This window comes from Dromaius novaehollandiae, chromosome 3, assembly GCF_036370855.1.
Source record: "Dromaius novaehollandiae isolate bDroNov1 chromosome 3, bDroNov1.hap1, whole genome shotgun sequence".
Taxonomy (NCBI): domain Eukaryota; kingdom Metazoa; phylum Chordata; class Aves; order Casuariiformes; family Dromaiidae; genus Dromaius; species Dromaius novaehollandiae.
Genome location: NC_088100.1, coordinates 85,372,687 through 85,394,030, shown reverse-complemented (window position 1 = coordinate 85,394,030; position 21,344 = coordinate 85,372,687). Strand labels below are relative to the sequence as shown.

General features: G+C 35.0%; 1 protein-coding gene across 1 annotated transcript in view; it reads right to left on the bottom strand.

The window, feature by feature from the left end:
* RYR2 (ryanodine receptor 2) overlaps nucleotides 1–21,344 on the bottom strand; it is a 470,020-nt gene that overhangs the window by 29,994 nt on the left and 418,682 nt on the right. Inside the window, exons 86-97 of the mRNA XM_064509351.1 lie at nucleotides 21,107–21,187; nucleotides 20,021–20,109; nucleotides 17,612–17,740; nucleotides 16,207–16,311; nucleotides 13,530–13,611; nucleotides 11,095–12,398; nucleotides 10,642–10,706; nucleotides 8,461–8,608; nucleotides 5,965–6,051; nucleotides 4,935–5,153; nucleotides 2,611–2,741; nucleotides 1,706–1,748 (exon numbers count right to left, since the gene is read on the bottom strand). Coding sequence (XP_064365421.1) covers nucleotides 1,706–1,748; nucleotides 2,611–2,741; nucleotides 4,935–5,153; nucleotides 5,965–6,051; nucleotides 8,461–8,608; nucleotides 10,642–10,706; nucleotides 11,095–12,398; nucleotides 13,530–13,611; nucleotides 16,207–16,311; nucleotides 17,612–17,740; nucleotides 20,021–20,109; nucleotides 21,107–21,187 — 2,483 coding nt within the window. The remainder of the gene's footprint in view (nucleotides 1–1,705; nucleotides 1,749–2,610; nucleotides 2,742–4,934; nucleotides 5,154–5,964; nucleotides 6,052–8,460; nucleotides 8,609–10,641; nucleotides 10,707–11,094; nucleotides 12,399–13,529; nucleotides 13,612–16,206; nucleotides 16,312–17,611; nucleotides 17,741–20,020; nucleotides 20,110–21,106; nucleotides 21,188–21,344) is intronic.

Sequence of the window (21,344 nt, the reverse complement as noted above, 5' to 3'; positions counted from 1 at the left end):
GCACGTGAAAAGCTTTGATTAGAGTAAGATTTCTCTGAAAAAGTGTTTGGCCCTTATTAATTATTCTTTTAAGAAAAAAGGTACAAAATGTATTTGTTTAGAAAGTTTCTTTAGATAACCTAAAAGTGTTGGCTGTAACTTTTGGTTTTCTTCTTTTAAGGGTAAGCATTTCACATCAAAATTGTCATGAAAGGTATCTCCATTTATTAAACAGCTCCATTGCATAATTTTAGGAGCTTAGTTTATGGTATTTAATAATGCAATGAATACATAATATACATATGATATGTAAGAATCAAAAGATTTTGAAGGGAGAGGTAACACGTAAAAATGATTTTACATGAATTCTAACTATCCCCTTCCAATATTATTAAATTTTGTCTTTCTAACAAAATTCAACATAGGAATTGTATATGGAAATGAGTAATTAAATGATGGGACCAAGGATTTCACTTGCTCTCATTCCACTGAATGCACAGCTCCTTCTTAAATATAACCTGTCCCTTCTCATTTGCAGAAAAATACTCAGAGAAATATGAAGATTTGGATTAAAAGATCGTAACTGAATGACTCCCGCAGGTAAGAAATGGTATTTTGCAGTCTTCTAATAATCAATGTTTTAAATCTCTGTGAATAGGTTAGAGAAACGCCTTCTTCTTCACTTGCCTGAGAACAGTGCTTCCTGACTGTGAAGAGATATCAAGACATAACATTCACTAGCCTGGGGATTAAAAAAAACTATATAAAAGAAAGCATTCTTTGCGAAATACTGTACTTGAAGTCACTTAACTTTGTGAAGAACAGTTCCTCAGTCAAAGATAAAGTACCAAACCTTCCACACAATTTAGAAACATGCTCCTTTCCTTTTGAAAAGGAATCTTTCATCAGCATTGACCTGCTACATTGACAGAGGCAATGTAGAATTTTATTTTCTTCCTTCAGTACTCTATGCAAGTTACTCTTTCCTCTGTGTTTCGATAGACAGATAGAAATACATATTTAACTACTTCTTCAAACATGCAAAAAATACTTTCTATAGCAAAGTGAAAATATAACTTACAGGCTCTTTTTTAGCCAGGCTCATCTAAAAGTATTATGAAATAAAAGTGATACAAGTATTCAAGCAGGCATGTTTGCAAAAGCGTGAGTGTAAGCTGGCATTAAAATGGTATGAAAGAAGAATAAATCTGGTCTGACAACATAAACACCTCCCTTTTTAAATATTGTCCAAACATCCTAGAAGGATTATTCTTGTTGTAAGATATGGTGTTACATAACATTTATTTCACTAAGAACAAGATGAGAACGTTTGACATAATATCTATAAGAAATGAACTTCAAAAGTCCTTACTTACAGAGGACTGTTTTTGAGAGATAGATATATACATAAATATACAGAGATAAAACAATTTGCATATATTGTAACAAACACACAAGTGTACACATGTCCACAGAATTACATGAATGTATTTGAAATTTCTCAGTTTTAGAAAATAAGCTGCATCTGGAACACATTAGAAAGAATAAATATCCAAACTGAACAAAAGAAAGTAGTTGTAAGCATAAGATGAGTAAGGAATTCCATTTAAAATGGTAAACATGGTAATCTACAGTGGATCAAAATTATATTTCAAAGAAGTGTAATCCACATTTATCCAAACATGAAAATAAAATCGCATTAAAACTTTAAATTAATTTCATATACCTTTCTTTTCACAAATTTGTCCCAATAATTGTTTGGAAAAGACCTGAAAAACACAGAAAAAAAATTACATTTTAGAGGATTGTGAGGAGACACAGTAGTAGTAGTAGTAAGTAGCAATAAGATGACACAAGAATTAACTACTGGCTTTTTTTCAAATGTGCTCTTTGTTGCTATCATCAGCTAGCTATCATCTCTGCAGTGAAAGTTATCAAATTGAGTTGAGCATGTCATGTTAACTTAGCTGGGAAATGGCAGCAGAGCTGACTAAAGCAGTTAGGTCACACGGTCCCACCAGGAAGAGTCTCCAAGAAACACTAAAAGGATCCAAAGTGTAATTCACTCTCTAACTGACAGCAGTACACAACAATCACAATAATTTCAGGATAAGAAGCAATGGGCACAAACTGAAACACAGGAAATTCCACTTGAACATTAGAAAACACTTCTTTACTGTGAGGGTGGTTAGAAAACTGGAAAGGGTTGCCCAGAGAGGTTGTGGAGTCCCCATCCTTGGAAGTATGCAAAACCTGACTGAACAAGGTCCTGGGCAACCTGCTGTTGCTGACTCTGCCTGTGCAGGGGAGCTGGACCAAAAGATCTCCAGAGGCACCTTCCAGCCTCAACTGTTTTGTGATTCTGTGATCACTGTGCTTGCCAAAATAAATTCATTGCAATCTTTTCTTTAAGGAACAGAAATATTTTTAAAGCAAAAACCTGAGAACAAAAATGACTAAAAGTGATACCAAATGTTAACATTACAATTCCTTGAATATTTTGTACACCTGTGCTGGAAATATAGCCATCATAACTGTTCACTTCTGACAAGCCTGATGATCAACTAAATAACTGCAGAGACTGAAAAATAATTCCTTGCAAAGCTATACAGAAACAAAGTAAAAACTCACTGTGTGTTGATAACAAGTCTGTCCCACTGCCCTTTAATGTCATCTTCTGAGGGCTGTTCAGTTATATACAGCCCATCAAATTCCAATTTCCTTGCCACTTCCTTTTCCCGCTTAAAAATAACCAAAGGAACCTGCAGTTGAAAAAATAAACATATCAGAAATACATATCAGAAATTTGTTAAAATGCATTGACATATCTGAAAACTTTTAAGAACAGATGTCTGATAGGAAAAAATTAAATGTAAAAACTGAACAAATGAAAGTAATATTTCAAACCATTAAACCATTAGTCTTGGCTACTGCCAAGAATACTGTGAAGAGATAGATGCCTAAGGACCAGATTGTTCGTAGACATACAACTATAGTGTACTGCACTGTCATAATAAAATAGCACCTTCAAACAGAATAGTCCCACAGTGCCATGGAGTTACTAGGACTAATCAAGTGAAAGGACTAAAATGAAAATAATCTTAAAACCCTTAAGACATCAAGTGCAAAAATACTAATTTGGGATCTCCTAGATCACACTTTTGGATTGCATTTTGGCACCCAGAAACTACTAGAGGTTGCTTTTCATTTGTCAAACAATTCTGAAAGTTACACAGCATGGAGAGCAAAGAAAGACCAGGAGCACCAGAAAGAAAATCTTTAAACCACATTCATACTTCATATATTTGCTTTGTGCTTTGTACTTTTTGGCCAGCAGTTGGGACACCTGAGCAGTTAGGATCAGGCTTTACCTAGCAAACAGCTCTCTTTCATCAGCTGGATGACATTCAAAAGTACATCACAAGAAGGCAGATGCAGCTAATGGTTCCTCAGAAATCTGTTACCAACATAAATGCATGCTTGACAGCATTAACATACAGAGTGGATCATTTGATTAGGTTTTTATTTTGAAAGTAAATCCTACTTTTCCCTAGAATTATTTCACAGCTCTTCAAAATTCAGCTATTCTGCAAAGGTGGCTGTATTCCTAGTCTAGACTAAACATGGGTATATCGAAATAATAACAATGAAAATTAGACTACTTAAATAAGATGGCGATTAAATTAGACATGATAACAACAGTTCCAACCTTATTTTCAGACAGCTAATTGAGAAAAATTTAGGGAATTTCATGCTAAGCAACCACCACAGATTTTTAATTCTAAAAGCAGTACATCTCTAAAGACAGAGACTGAAACCACATGTGGTCTTTTCTTAAGGGTTTCATAGTTGGAAAGAAGGACATTCATTATGACAAATAATGATATTGATGTCTTTCATTTCTAGTCAGAGAATAAATGTAATTTTAGAAAAACAATCTGGGGAAAGCTGTATACAGGTCGAAAAGCTGGGAGGCAGGAGAAGAGGAAATCTCAAAGGCCAGAAATCTGGGCTTTTATGCTACATGCCAACAAGTAAAACAGGAGAATGTGTTTTAGTATTTGTTGACCTGCAGAGACACTTAAAGTACAAATCAGGCAGTTAATGCAGCAGTGTGATGACCATTTGCCTTTGCTATTGCAGATTGGGCCTTGATATTTTTCCTTTCCTTTTTTAATGGATAATACCTTTTCTATGCCAAAAAAGAAACATATAAAGTCTTAATTAACAAATTATACTTGTAAGGACAAATGAGCAGCCATGCTGGGTCAGACTAAAGGTCCACTAAGTTTAGTACACTGTCTTGCACTATTTGCCTGGGTAAGAGCATAAAAATGGGGGAAAGTACATTCCATGTATACTCCTCCAGGCTCCATAGATTTATAGCATCTGGTCTGCCTAAATGAGAGGCAGGATTTTGCCATCAAAGATGGCTCCTTTATTTTTTTACCTATCAGAGATCATCTTCCTGTTAAAGAGATTTAAGTTCCTGCCAAAACACAACAATTGGAATGCATAAGAACTGGGCATTGGATATAGTAGGAACATACAGCAGTGGTAGTCCAAAGTACTGCATGCTTTTCAAATGACCCAGCTGACAGACAAGCAATGTGGATGCTGTCACCCAGCTTCCTCTGGCCATGCGCATTCCCTGTTTGTCTCTGAAAGTCACAAGTGGTTTCTCATACAGATTACTGCTCTAGTTGTATGCCTAGCACGGTAACTGTGCAAATGCTGATCTTTGATTGAATGCCAGTTCAGCAAATCAGGCTCTGACTCATAACATCGTGAAGTTATCTCCTAATCCAATTTCTGTGTAGGGTACACTAATAGTTTTTCTTCACACAGTCCCTCAATCTGCTTAAGCAAAGTCGCTACAACAATGCCCCAGTTTACACCACTCAATGGATAAAAAGCTGGGAGCTAGAAAGAAAACAAGGTTCAGCTTCTCTTACTTTCAAACAGTAATACCCTATGATGCAGAAGAAGGAGATGACTGTGTGCAGGATAGCCAAAATCCGCAGTGTGGGTTCCATGTAGCCACTGCTTTCTTCCAGGACATAATGCACTGCAATGACCCTGTTGCTGTCGCTTTCCAGGCTGTTCAGCTTGGAGCTTTCACCAGCAGGTACCACAGGAACTTCCTTTTCTTCTGTCACAGCAGAGGTTGAAACCTGTTCAAATCAATTAATGTAATGGTTATACGCCTTTGACAGTTTCGCACTGCCACAAGCTAAGTAGTACAACTGAAGATAATCATACCAAGGATGATGTAATTGTGAGGAAAGAATTTTTGCAGAACGTCTTCAGGGACTACCTCACAGAGACCTTTCCATCTTGTTAAATCAGTCTATGACCTTTTTTTTTTTTTTTTTTTTTTTTTTAAATTCTGTTTCCATGCCAGCAAATTCGGTCCATACTGAATTCATCACCTCTAATGCAAGAAAGGGCATAGCTTTTTTGGAAGAATCTCAGTGAACTCCTGACATTCCCACACGTAATCTTTCAGTAAGGCTCTGCCAGGAATTGATTGAAGCCTGATAACTTTAGAGTTGTACTAACCGTACTAAAGGCTTTGCCAAAGATTATCAGTGGTATTCTAGGCAGCTTAAAATACAACTTTCTCTTGCTGTCAGGTGAGCATGATGGCTGAAGAAACCCCTCAACTGACACATATTACGTTAAGCTGTTAGTGAAGCTGGGCTTGGGCTAAATCACTGTGCAATAAAATAGAGCATCTGAGGCATGGGTGCATTTTGCTGCCTCTGTCACAGCACGGAACTTTGTTAATAGCTATTCATGTACTGGCAGACTATTATTACTTCACCCAAACACTTTAGCCATCACCTTGCTAGATATCTGAAGTGGCAGTATGAAGCAGATGTGTAATCTATGAGGCTAGACAATTTATACCATAAAATACTGGCTAGGAAACCTGAACGATTTTTAGTATATGAATTGAAAATTATATTATGACAAATTTACCTTATAGAAGAGCAGGATGAAGTTGATGGCAAAAGCAACAAACAATGCCAACATCCTCATGTTATAAAAGTTCCGAGCAAAATAGTTCTGAAAAGAAAAATAAAACATAGTTTGTCTAGTGATGATAACCTGATCTTCAAGTTACTTATTAAAATTGTTAGGAAACTTTCTATTCTGTAACAAATTAAACTACCTAAAGTTGATGAATGTTTAGTCCCTATCTGAAAAAAATATATATATTTTTCCCACACTTTGCTTTAGCATTTAGCATGATAGTGTTCAGAGTGTGTGATAAATGCTATCAAGTGAATCTTTTTATTAAAGAGGACTTAAATAGTCAGAAAATAGCTTTAAAATCTCTGTCTTAAAAATATTTTTCACATTTTTCTGTCCTTTCTGATGTCAAAATCAACAAAAAATAAAAGTGGAAGCACAGGAAATCCCATGAGAGATCTTGTTCCAATGTGGTTCTTTTCGCCCAAGCCTACACTCTAAAGTTGTTTGAATACTTAAGTTTTAAAGGAACATGTAAATTTATAGTCATTTCTCCTTGTTAATTGGGACATTTCATTTTTAAAAAATTTTACATTTCTAAAGGCTCTGGAGTTTAAATGTCTTCCCTATGATTCACTTCCAAGAAGTTCAATACCCATAGCCTTTTATCTTTATCTTTCTATTAACCATTTCTATTTATCCATTTCTATTTATTAAATAACAATTACAAAAAATCAACATTGCAAAGTACTACCCTCAGATAATCAGGAAAAGCTGAAGAAAGCTTACATACATACCGTATAACCCCAACTTTGCAAATGCATTTCATTTTCCCAGAAAATAACTTCTTCCCCTGTACTCCACATCATGTATTTAATAAACAACTATATCACTATCAAATCTGTACATAATCATGCATATTCAAATGAAGGCAGACTTATCTTTTTTTTTTTCTGAGAGGCTATCTTTTACAGTTTTAAATTTTTTTTAATCTAAGGGTATTTTTTCCCCCTAAGAAGCTTTTTAACAGGATTATAAATAGCAAAAAAGAAAAATCAAGCATTTTGAGTAATATATTCTACAAATTCTCTCATACTCCGTATGTGCAATAAGGGCTAATGGACCTTTTGTTTCACTTCACACAGAAAGAGAGGAAGGATTTCTAACAGCTTCTTACATTCACTATCAATACACAGAGGCAATACAGAGACACCACAATGTAACAGTACGACTGAACTGTGTTATGAGTACCTCTATCTTCACTGTACCTCTATATTCTTGCATGTGCGTTTTACACCTTGGTAAATTATTACTTTTACCATGAAACAAAAACGTCTGTATCTACATTTATTTTAAAATCTTTTTACTATTCCAAAATCAATTGCATTTTTACAGATCAGCTAAAAGTTCATCTGTGACCTAAGCACCATGAGTAAAGAGCTTCCCTCCACTGAGCATTACTGTGCTATAAAAAGCATTGCAGAAATGCACATTTTCCCTTGCCTCTCTTCCTGACAATGCACAAACCTTTCCAGCATATATTTTCAATACTTTTTTCTCTTTTACATGGGAATCCCCCCATATTTCAGTTCTATCCTTAGAAGACTAGCTAGAAATTATTAAATGAGACTATTAGAAGAAAAATTAAACGCAATTTGCATGATTGCTGCATGATTAGATCACTTGATGCTGAGTTCAAAAGCAAAACTTAAACACCTAATTCCTTATTAAGACTGTGGTTGCAGTATTCTAGCTTTGCTACATTATTCATGTTAGAAGTAGGCTGTCCCTACAATTATATCTACTACTACAGATACAGAAAAAGAGTGATTTCTTCTTTGGATTTCAGTCTAGATTCACAGAATATACGTGGAATTTCCTGACTAGTAAAAACTAATTTATATAGTTCTACAGTAATTCAAAGATACTGTATGTGACGGTGGAACTCTCAGATAGTTATATTATTTTAATTAACCTTATTTTCCATAGGTAGGAGGACAAGGTTTTCAAAAACTAATTTGCTATTTCATGAAAATCTGTAACATTTTTTCTTAAAATACTTATATTTGGCATTCTAAGAAGTTTTAGGCTAAGCATTTTACCTTACGAAATTCTTTATATAGGACAGCTTATCACTTCCCAAAGAAGTCTCTCAGGGGAAATGAAATCCTTCAGGCTCACAACCTGCTGTGAAAGTTCCAGACTAGACAATACTCATTTTCAAATAAAAATGCAGTGCTTTTTGAAGGCCTGTGTTTTCAGCAATAACTGTCTTACTCAGAATTAATATCCTGTCTATTAAATTATTTAGGTTTTTTCCTCTATCATTCTCATTACGCTTTTGCCTTTATGTCTTTTTTAGGTTGACTGTGCACAGAACAATGAGTGAGATTTATTAGATACAAACTTGTCTTCTTCAGCTTGGTAGAATGTTTGTGGTACACATCCCTCCCAAAATCTAAACACAATCAACAGCTTACACATCTAAATACAATATCTTACAAGAAGCTTCTGTTGATATGCAATGATTTTTTTCCAGAAAGCTGATTCCTGAACATCTGGTTCTCCATATCTATGAGTATGAAGCTGTCTTAATTTCTGTTTTCCTTTGTCTTCCTTGGCTTTGTCTTCTTTTTCCCCATCTTCTCCTCTTAGGGCAGAAGTGAAGCCAAAAGAACATCACATTAATAAAATTAACAAACAAAAAATTATAGCTAGCCCCATAAAGAAAAAAGATCTCATGAGGCTCAAGTAGTCATGATTCATGCAGTGTATCCACATGGATAACAAGGAGAATTATCCCTCTTCAGCCAAAGCATTAGCAAGGGTGATAGTCTACAGATAATTATACTTACTGATTTGTCGTCTTGAAGCAAGGATGCTAACTGGTAGAGGCAGGCAATCAAGAATCTGCCAACCTTATTACTTGAAACTCTGCCTCATAATTGTGCAGCTAATACTTGCACACTAAAATGTCTGTAAGCTTGTGAAGAGCTCCCCTCTCACCTCATGCACTTGAACCACCTGATTCTCAAAAAGGTTGCAGAAAACTTCAGTTTCTCTTGTATTTACAAGCCAAGCCTCAAGATTCAAATTCTGCATTTCTGCCCAACAGCTGAGGATTTCATAAGTGCCCACTCCAGGCAGAGAGAGGAGTAAGAAAGTTTGACAATATTTTGATCTGTGATTATTACAATGTGCCCCGATTACAGAAAGCCAAAGTCAGTAGTGGGTTACCTACTCCAAACACATGATCTAAGGAACTGTGAATTTTCTTGGAAGCTAATTTGACCTGACACATGCTAGATGAAAGGAACACAGAGGCCCATTTGAAGCCAAACCAGAGTGAGAGGCAACTATAAGCTACATTATTCATTTCTCTGTATCTGTCTACAAACAGAATAACTGATTTCTTAGGCTTCTCTTCTTAGTGGAATATACTCAAGGAACTTTCACTTGAAACTCTGACTTATATTAGGACTGGTTTCAGGGCAGCTAACAAGTGCCAGGCACCGCACTCTTCACAAAAAATACAGGTATTGCTGAAACTCAAGAATCCAAGCACCCCAGTCAAGAGCAAAGTCAGCTTCAAAAGTCAGCAAGACACTCCTTCACTCCCACACAGTTGTAGTGGCTGCTTTGGAAATTTGCTGCACTGATTAAAAAGAACAGTTTTTGTCATTCCAGAAGGGCAATAGGGACAGAGCTTGAAACTAAAGAATCTACTTGAAATTTGGACAGTGACATTTTAGCTACATGAATCATACAGCAGGAACCATGAATAAAGAAAGAGAGAGTGCCATGTTTTTTGCTATTTAAAGCCAAGGTTTTTTTTTTTCCATTATTTTTATTCTGAGCTATCACTAATGTGAGAATTTAAGCTGTTTTAAAAAGACTAAAATTATCATTTAACAAATGTTTGTTCTGCACAAAGACATAAGAGTACTAGAGTAATTCATCAAAATTATATCAAACTAATAAGATTTTGCAAAATCCAAGTAACTCAAAACATGTCATAAAAAATGGAATGGGCAAAACAGATTCAAGCTCTACCACTGATGCGTAATTATTCTATAGAACCCAAGTGCTCTTATGATTTTTAAGAGGTTTTCTTCTAGCTTTCACGCTTGCCAAGAATACCTTGAACAAATGGATGAAAATGAGCCCAGTGAGAACAGTCCAACAGAAGACTTAATTCTCAGAAAATACTACCTCAGCAGATTCAAAATATTCTACAAAATATACTGATTCTATCAAAATTCTCAGTGGACTCTGGGACCACTGCAGCTATGCCTTTGTAAATAAATATCTCTTGTTTATGCAACATGCAAACTCCTAGGACTACTTTCTGGAAATGTAGTCGGGTAACCTTTTAACTCCTATGAGGAAAGGCAGGAAGTTACCTTATGACTTCTGTAAATTCTAGTTAAAAGAAACTAAATCAACATTACAAAGTATGCTGCTGCAAGAAGGAAATTCATGAAATCTCTGAGTGATGTCATTTTCATTTTGTTTCTTTGCAAATGCCCACTGATGATGAGGATGAATAAAAAATATATATATATATATGTGGAATGTGAATGGACAAAATAATTTAAAGGTGAAGGAGAAAGTATAGTAAAAACTGATCCTTCAGTGAAACAAACTACAGTTTGTAGTATCACAGCTTAGAGTAATACGTACTCTGCTTTTTCAGGTTCAGATTTTGTTTCTTCCTTCTCTTCCTTTTCATCTTCTTTCACCTGCTCCTAGAGAGAGATAAAAGAAAAGTATCTAGGCACTATTATATAGCATACAGTCTTTAAACCTAGTTCAAAGGATACATAGAGTGCTGAACATTATGACTGGATTTTTTTTTTTTTAACTGTTGACACACTGAGGGAAGATTATCTTTCAATTTACATTTATGAAGACACATTTTAACACTGATTTAACAGCAACCCAAAAAACCACATACCTAGTGAAGGCTGCGAGGCTTCAAGTTTCTGACCTGAGAGAGGCTAAACTTTAATCATTATATGTGATTCTTTAAAAAACACATCACAAAAAACAAACGTAGATGCAAGTTTTGTTTCAAGACTATACTTAACATACGGGAAAGAAAAACATATGGCAGAAAAAAATATATATACTTACCTGTACTTTTTCCTGCACCTCAGGCATCGGAACTAAGGAAGGAGTGCTTAATAAATCACTCAAACCAGCATTTGGATTATGAGGTATCAATTTATACTGGCCACCTTCTCGTTTCAAATCCAAACCAAATATATCTGAGAGTAGATCACTATCATCTGATAAAGTTCTCAAATCTGTCAGATCTTCTGTAGGCAAAGCAGTTTCTGTTGGTTTCCTCTCCCCTTCTTCTCCTTCCCCACGCACCTCATCCTGAGTAGGATCTGGCATATTAGCTAGTAGTTCAGCCACCTTGATTTTCTTTGCTCCTTCTACTAGGCTCCCTCCAAGTAGCAAACTGTACACAATGCGAAAGAAGCCTCGGAAGACACTATATGCAAAATGCAGTAAGCCCATCAAAATGCTCCAATAAGAAGAAAACAAAGCCAAGATCATGTCCTTCATGGTCATTTTCTTCACCTTTTTCATTTGTTTCTTTAGGCTCTTCATGCTGAGCATTTTCATAAGAGTCATTAAATTATACTTAAGCGCTACTAATGCTGATTTCATAGTCACAAGAGAGAAAAAACCCATTCGAGGATCCTGTTCCTCAGGCTTATCTTTCTCACTCTCCTCTTTATTTGCTGACCTTTCATTCAGATCTGATTCAGAGATCTGAGCAGCCAGCTGCATTTCAAAGATGGTATCCTCACAGAAGTTAACAAAAAGCTCCATCTTTTCTTTCTCTCCTCCTTCATTTACAACATCAAATATAAATTGTCTCTTTGATTCTTTTACCTGAGGTTTCTCCCACTGAGTCCGACTTGACTCACTTATTTCAAAATAAACTCGTTCAATGCGTTTTGCACTGCCCATGATTTCTATGCGTCCAAGGAAGGGCTGAAAATAATTCAGGACACTTTCCGACAGCTCAAGAAAAGTCTGCAAGCGGGTATCATGGGGCATGTGTTCTGAGAGGTTGGTCAGGAGAACAGCAACATTGAAACCAATGTCTTTGGCAGGTTCATGGAACCGCTTCACAAATTCCTCATAGTCTAGGGTCTCATTCTCATCTGTTTCAGCACACGATAGCAGAAACTCAGTTTCAGATTGAGTGTAATGCTTATGGCTTTCCATTGCCTTGTGAAAATCCCTCTTTGAAATTATGCCTTTACCATCAGGGTCATATTCTTTGAATGCATCAGAGGAAGTCAAATCCTTAAGTTTTAAGAACATATCAAAAAACTTCAGGATCATCTCCACGTTGTTGGACGATTCCACAAGCATATCAACCATCTGCTTGCCAATAGTTCCATTCACAACATTACCTAGACATGATGACAATGAGTAACAGATATTGATGGCAGCAAATATTTTGGCAAAAAAAAGCATTTAATAATAACTCATGAAAGCTGTTGACTAGCTCTCATACAAAAAAGTCTGCTGTAAATTAGAAATCTTTTACTAAAACACTATCCTTAGACATGGAAAAAACAGGAAAACCAAGGAGGAATTAGCAGACCATACAGAGAGACGTCTGTTAAATTTAATAACATACTAAACACGAGGCAGCTTTTAAGAGCAACACTAAAGTATCTTACTGTAGCGTGGCATAGACAAAACTGGCATCACATCAGCTAGGATGAATAGCTCTGTAGGTCGCTCACAGACTGCAGCTTACACATACTAAGAATTTACTTTGCTTCCCAGTGACCTTCTACAAGCCAAGCAGCAGCAGTCACAATCCATGCTACACTGCAATCACTGTAATCCTTGTTGCACTTGCTGTCTTCCCAGTTTACTTAAGAAAATAAATATGATAAAGTACCTCTAAGATGCAAAAGGAAAAACAGATGTTTGTATCATCTATATTTGTGTAAGTCTTGGTGGTCTATTCTCAGGAGCACTAATATGATACCGTGAAAGATAGATAAAGAAATAGTAATAGCTCTTGATAATGATCACGTACTCTTGGGTATTCTTGCAAAACTATAATTGCAAGATATTAGCTAAAACAGACCTTGAACCTAGTCCCTAGCTAAATCAAAGCTTGTTCCTTTTGGCTAAGATCACTATCAATATAAATACAATACAGTAATGCTGTTAATAAAATGACTGATAAATGGTTCAGTAGCTAGAATTTAGGGTTTCTAGTTCATTAGTAAATAACTTCACCTAAGCCAAAAGAGAAGCCAAATTCACGGGAACAAAATAAAACTTCTGCCAGAGCTGCTTTTTATATAATTCTGACATTCAGAATTAGTATAAACTATGATCTAAACTACTGTATATAAATCTCCCATGTACTTTAAGATCTAGTAACTCTCGTCACAATTGACAACAAAAATTAAAAACCAAAAGGAAAATGAAGAATTACTTCTAACATGAAGAAAATCTAGAAAGGTAAAAACATTGCTAAAACAACTATGAAAGAGAATTTCAAATTAAATTTGAACTACCTTCCAGCATAGACAGCAGCATGACAACCATATCCTTCTGAAGATCCATTAATTCTTTAAGTAATTCTATTTGACTGGAATCCTACATAATGAACACAATATGTTATTTATCTATTGACTTTTTGACATTTATATATGTGCACGCAGATTTCACCTTGGAAAATAAGACTTAGAAATTAAGACGCTGTTAGTATCAAAGGGGATAATATCATGTAAATACATTTAATTGCTTGACTCCTTACAGGATCAGACATGTAAAGAATCATTAGTTTAGAACACAATAATTTAATAGAGACAATGTGAAAACTGAAGCTGATGAAAATTTTTAAAGCAATAACTGGATATGTCAAGCTCACAGATTATGTCTCTGTAATGCTCCATGTCACCTAAAACAATGCCATTATCGGTGTAATCAAGTTCACAGCTGTAAAGTCTTGTAAAAACAACAACAATGGCAGTAGTACACAAAGCTCAAACTGTAACATAATTCAAAAATGACTGATTTCATTATCAGCTGCTGAACTTTACTCCTTCATTTCCTTCTGAGTAATACTCAGCATCATGCTGTCACTATGGTCTACTCGAGCATTGCCGGGCTTCAGTAGTAAATACAACAAATTCAATGTACTTTATGACAATTTGCATCTTGGATTGAAACAAAAAATTGGAAATAGCAAATTAATGTTCCTTGCAAGTTTTCACTACAAAGCTTCTTACTTCAAGGTGCTTAAAGCCTGGACAATCTTTGTTTATTTAGACAGAAATTTTTGAATTTGTTCTCTGACTCACAGAGATTTTTTAAAAACTACCACAAGTCTCACCTAGCTGCTTCCTAATGCAAGACTAGAGAAGGAAAAAAAAAAACAAACATAGTTTAGTTCCTATTGAAATTGTATTCCAAATATTCTTCCAAAGTGCTTTGGAAACTTCTGGTTTACAATAGACTAAATACTTAGCCTAGACAGGCCCCTGAAACAGAGAAAAGCCTTATGGCAATTCCTTATAAATTCATGTAGCCAGGCTGTACACCTTTGAAAACTGATAATTCAACAGAGTCTGAAAAGCTTATTAAAAATATTCTTGCAATAAGTATAAACACACAACAACAAAAAAACCCTCACCTCTATTCTGGTCATGCTCAAGGCTATGCTGGCTCACCAAATGAGCTCCCAGATGCCAAGAGCTTGAACTCTACACAAGGCAAAGACACCATCACTATTTATCATACATTTGGAGTAAACTGTGTTCCTGTCATTCCACAGGATAGCACAACTAACTCCATGCACCACAACGGACTTGGCTGTTGAGCAAAGCTTCTCGGATCTCTCTTAAGTGGCAGGGTGAGCATCATTATTTTCTAGATGCAGTAATCATGAGATGGTATGAAGCCACCCTAGGCACAGCTATAAAGTTGTCATTACTGTGAAACAAAGTCTTGTCAACAGTCACATCATCTTTCATAATCAATACACCGTGTCCATGTGCTTGACTTATTTTCTATAACTATTTAGATATCACTTTCTGTGTCTGTGCTGCCTTGCCCTTTCAGGAAGAAATCACAATAGTCACTACTGTGCCCTATCAAATCATTAACTTTTTTTTCCATTCTTAAAATAATAAAGATGCTCTTGTAACTATGATAGTATGTGTATAGTGGAAATTCACTGTTTCTCTTTTCATCATTCTTGAGAAACAGCTTTCACTATGATGCCATCTTCTGGAAGAAGACATCTATCTCATAAGGAATGAGAAGCATATCTGTAGCACTGACAAAGTCTACAGATCAAAGCAATCAACTTACTTTCAACAATAAAGTCGCAAGGGCAGGGGAGAAAATCATTCGAGCGATACTATTTACATGTATGTAACACATTGATGTAATACTTACATGGATATTTGATCTGTAATGAATCAAAATAGCAAAAACTGAAAACCTCATAGCCTTCAGAGTTGTATTGCTTAACACAACCAAAAAACATTTTCAAGCTTATGACACTTTTCTCTGAGAATGTCAGATTATTTAAAAAATTCAGGATCTCTGCACTCAAATGAGATGTCTACTAAGGCATACTAAATGCTCTTTAAAAGTTAAGCTAAAAAACATACTGCTTAAGGGTAGGATTCTTCTCATTTAATTTTAGCCCTCTAAGGAGCTGTCTATGACAGTCTCCTATACCACCTCTATAGCCCATGAAAAGAGTACTAACATCCAAAAGTAATCCACCTATTCTTAGGTCTGATACCCTCTTTCTCTACTGAGAGGAGAAGAGTTGCAGAGGCTTAGGATGCCTGCACTGAACTAGACACCTAAATGTGGAAGACGGCTCCTGCATAAAAGACTCATGCAAAATTGCAGAAAAAATGGCGACAGAACTTTGATATGAAAACATAGGACCTGACTATTTTTTCTGAATTCAGGTTATATACTTAATTTATCTGTAATTGGTTTCATGCCTACTGTCAGTAATCCTATTACAAGCCTGCTACTCACGTCCACTGTAATTTTCAAATTTATACCCTCAAATCTGCTCTATTTGACCACCTTTTTGTCTCTCTTACTTATCCTCATACTTCCTCTATTAACTGTTCTATTATTAATGACTCAAAAATATTAACAAGTCAGTTGATCTTTACTAAAGAGTTAGTAACTTAAACAGGAAAAAGCAAGAAAAGATACCTGAGACAGTTTCATTTGCATGTGCGCAAACACATGAAGAAAACCAACCACTGCATCCCACAGCCTGCTGTGTGCCAGACTCTGCTGGTTCCCAGTACATGGTCCCTGTTCAGGCGACAAGAAAAAAAAAGCAGGGTTTATTTGCAAGAAACCATAAAAATAGGAAGGAAAACATAGAGGCAGAAACTGCCATGAAAAACTAAACATATATAGATTTATCTGTTTCATAACATCACTGACTCTAAGCAATGCCCATTTCTAATAATCATTCACAGTCTGACTTTTTTAGCCAACTACAAATGTACTTTAGCCAAGTACAAATGTTCTAATTCAGAACTACAAAAATTTTATCTGCTTGCAACTTTAAACTGCAAGTGCTGAAGGGGTACAAAGTTCCAAGCTGATTCTTCTCTATTTTGTACTGTAAAACAGAAATCTTTGTAAAGGCTTGATGTGACATTGGTGTAAGAGATCAGAAAAGCAGGATCCTTTTTTTTTTCCAGCATATTCTACTTTTTCTAGAACACATCACTAAAGAAATATTTTTCCAAACATTCCATATTCTGAAATGCATGAATCTAAAATCTTTTGGTGACTGAAATGACATTGAATAAAATCCTTATTAGCTAATTATCAGAAAAGACAAATAGTTACAAAATCTCCAGAGTTTTCTCATAGAACCTTTACCTCATTATTAAGAGTAGAGGAATATAGTATGGACAAATCTCATGGAACAAGGGTTTTTTTTAAAGACATTTTTAAATTAATCATTCAGTGAACAACACATTCTTTATTTGCTGCATGCAAACCAAAGCCTTCTTGAAGCACAGGACATTTAGTTTCCTCATTAACCTTTCAGTAGTGTTTATCAAGTCCTGCCAGCTTGCTCTTTTCATTTATTGTGGAGTTGATCTCAAGAACATCTCTACAGCTCTCGAATACAGCATGTGACTTGAGTATTTCAAACAGGGCATTGATGTCTTAAAACGGCCCTATTCCTCACACAGCATGCAATCTAATGCTTTATTGACTAGTTATGTGACTACATTTTGTATTGACTTTAGTTTCTCAGTGGGTTAAAAGTGAAAACTTTAAATTGTGTAACACTGCTAAGGTCTGGACCAAATTAACAAAAAAAGAAAAAAACTGTTATCTTGCCTACAAAGATTATCTACTAATAACTGTAAATTTGGCTAAACTGCTAAGGTTCCAAAAGAGTAGTGACAGTTATACATGTTTCAAAACTTCAGTTCCTACTTAAATAAAAGTACTAAAATAGATCTGAGGCATAAATGTATCTATATTACATATCTATTGATATAACGTCTATCTACATTAGATCCTTCCGCCAAAAGTACAATGAACTTCTGTAAAAATCCATAAAATTATAATGAAACTAATTTACCTGGATATACTCTGTGAGAGTATTGAAAACCTGTTTTGCAACCTGGATGGCTTTGGAAAAGTTTCGTTGTCCTTGCTCATCAATAACATCCTTCCCAGAATAATACCAATAGAAATCACTAATAGATTCCTAAAAACAGTTGTGAGAAGCACAAAGAGATTATGTAGCAAAACTGCCTCTAACTGGTTCTTCAGAAGGATAATAAAAATAACATTAGATAGTAATATAGTTCTGAAAAGTGTTTAGTTTATAAAAGTATTCTAGAATTTTTAAAAGTAGTTAATTTAATATTTAGTTTTAAATGATCAAAAATTCTCAAGTATGATTTCAAGAATTATATTTTGATCTCAAGAGAAATCAATAGGAACAGGAATAAACTGAAATGAAGAAAAACTCTCAAAATCTAGTTAAAAAACCTTAGATTTGTTGGTATCTGCTCTTACAAACACAACCAATTGCATTCTGAAAAGGAGTATTCACTGGCAGCGCAATGCTGTATGCTGTTCATTAAACAATCTCTCTTTATACTGTGTGCTTGGCACCTAGTCAATAGTGGGAACAAATATTCCTTTGTGTGCATGATTCTTCTTTGTCTCCCCCAAAGGAAAGTTACTAAAAGTTTCAACAAAAAAAGCAATGCAATAAAAATCATTTTCTTGTCATTATTATTACTATTGTTCCTACAACTTCTAGAGAATGTATAAGGCTAAGCAGCAGTGTTGGTAACAACGGCAACTTCAAAAAGATCAATTTTCACAGACTAGAATTCTTACACCCAATAAATAAATACAGGGAAAATTTAATTCGGTAAATTTAAAACAAACATAGCAGATTAAGCATCATGTGCAGTGCTGTGGATTTTCAGAGAGAAAAGAGAAATTGGTAAAAATGATTAATGTTTATCGCAAAATATTTTATGTCTTTCACTTATTTTGTTCAGGAAACAGATTTTTTTTTCATTATTCTTTAATGGGTTGTGACAATGTGATGTTTTCATATTTAAAGATTAAGGAGAGAATTCAGATTAAGGGTTAAATGGTTTTCATACTTGCGTCTGTTTTTATTTTTTTCCTGTATTAGGCAACAAATCTTACACTTCACTCCATGTCATCACATGACTGTCCACATAAATAGTCTCAGTAGTCTCAGTCAAAAACTGGCTAATTCAATCCACAGTTCAAGTGAGTTCCTATTCACTGATGCTTACCTCTTATTTAACACATATCTACCTTCTACCTGCTCTGGCTGGTTAAAAGACTCCATTATATTTTTGCAGATAATGTTTGACATCAGTCTTTCACATTTTCATCACCTTTGACTCTCATAATGCAAAATAACAGTATTTAAAGAACTGTAACCAGTAAAGAATTACAGACTTTCTCTTCAAAAACACGGGTTTCAGTGAGCAGGACAAATGTGGTGACAAATCAAGGTCCTCCTCTGGTAAAGTCAAACATTTGATGTTAAGGGCCAAGTTTGATTTTACTGTAAATAGAACTTCTGTGACAGCAAACCACTTATTACTGAAGGAAATTCCAGAGAAATTACGAAACTCAGAGTCTTCAAGTACAAGATGTCTGCCTTTGATCTTGCTTCCCTAATGTAAACATAATAAGACAATGCATGTATACTCATCTTGAGAAAAAATATAAAAGAAGGAACATTTAATGGAAAAAGTTGGCTTTCTTTCTCACTGCATTAAGGTGAGCCAATATCTGGTGAGACACATGAAATAAAGGATCTACAATAGAAAGAACTGGATTTACAAAGAAAGAATCTGAATTGCATTACACACTAGGAACCTAGACAAATTCCAAGATAAAGAGAAAGGGACCAAAGAATCATCAAAAGAAAAACAAATAACCAGAAAAAAAGCACACAGATGAAAAAATAGGAAAGAAAAAAGGATCTGAGCTCAGCTCAGAACAGAAGACAGAAGCTGAGCATCTCAGGCGAGAGGCTAGGTGAATGTTGATACCAAAAAAGCAGCAGAAAGACCTGGCCTTTGTTTCCTCCAGGAAGTCAGTGGGGTTTTTCCTACTAGACTTCTTTTCTTGGGAGAGGAAAAGACAGTGGGGATACCCCTCCCATTCAGTAATAGGAAAACGATTTAGGACCTGCATCTAGCAATGCAGAAAGCGGCCATGACACAGTATCATCTGCTGTGAAGATTCAAATATATAGAATAAGTTAGACAAAGGAGCAATATATTCTGGCTTTAGTTTCTGTTTAAAACTGTGCAGTAGGGATATCCAAACACAAAACTATTATGAGGAACACCAAATGTACAAGAAAATAGAAAATAGATACTGCGTTATGATAAAAATAAATAAAAAGTTGTAGTGGTAAATGTTACACAGATGCACGTAATCAATGTCATCTACTTCATTAGTGTATGAATTAATGTACCTGAACTCTCAATAAGTAATCCACTGTGGAAATAATAATATTAACAGTTGTGTTGTTACCAGTCTGAGTTCTCAGGTAATTCTGAAAATCTAAAAACATAAAGAAAAGTCTAGTTTATATTTATTTATATGTCAAACACTTACAAAATTACACATTCAAATTAATTCTGATTAAATGTGATCTAGGAAAGTACAGCTTTGGCATAAAAGCTATAAAGCAATGGAAAATCTTTTTTGTTTACAAGTATACTTTAACTGCAACAAACTTTTTAACTCTCAGAGTTTTAGCATTTTATTGTGGAGATCACATATCAGTCTGTCAGAAAACCATAAGCCAAAACTTTCATCATCTTTTTCATCTGTAAAACTTTAACTAGGCATTATTTCTGACCAGTTTTACACCTTTAGAACTCCATTAATACTAGGAATAACACCTAGTCTATACTTTGCTAAAAAAAGGCAAAATTAAGTTCCATTATTATAGAATTCCTGATCACAAAGTCATAAATAAGTCCAATAGCTAAAAATCTTTTTTTTTTTTTTTTCAATAATACCACAGAGACTTCCAGGAAACATCCTTAAAAATGAAAGTATGCTTAACATAATGACTGGTATTTGTTTGGTTTCATATTTTAAAAACGTGCTACTTCCTCAAAGATCTCCTTTATGTCCTTGTAATGACACATAAAATTCCAACTGTCATTTTTGACAAATAGCATACCACAAAGTCTACAAATACCAAGGTATGATAAATATACTAAGACGCCTTCCTGTTTTATTTTTCCCTCTCAATCACTGACTAGAATTTATAAACCATGTACATTTTCTCTATAATTTACCTTTCCCAATAAGTCAAGATCCAAAACTCATCATTTTGGAAACCATTATTTTCTCTACAAAGTTTAAATGGATTAAAAAAAAGAAAGAAAATTTCATTCCACATAAATATTTTCCTTTCATGTACAGTCCAGCAGCTAAACCATTTTTCATAATATTTTATGAAAGTTGCCAAACCGTCAGCAATGATGAGCTTTTGTCCTCAGTCACCATCACCTTGGCCTAACTGACCAGCAGCCTGCCCACACACCTGAATTATGTCCTTCACAGAGCAATTGGAGGAAGCGGAAGAGGTCACATGTGAATTCATCATCCTGCATCACCTTTTCTCCTGTAGAAAGGCCAGACAGAAGCACAAATTACTGCAGGCTGCCAAGTAACTCCCCACACCCCCCCCCCCCAAAGAAAATCTCCACATTTAATTTAAAAGAAGAGAGAAGAAAGAAAATTTATAGCCACTAATCGGAAGCACATATGACTTGTGCTTG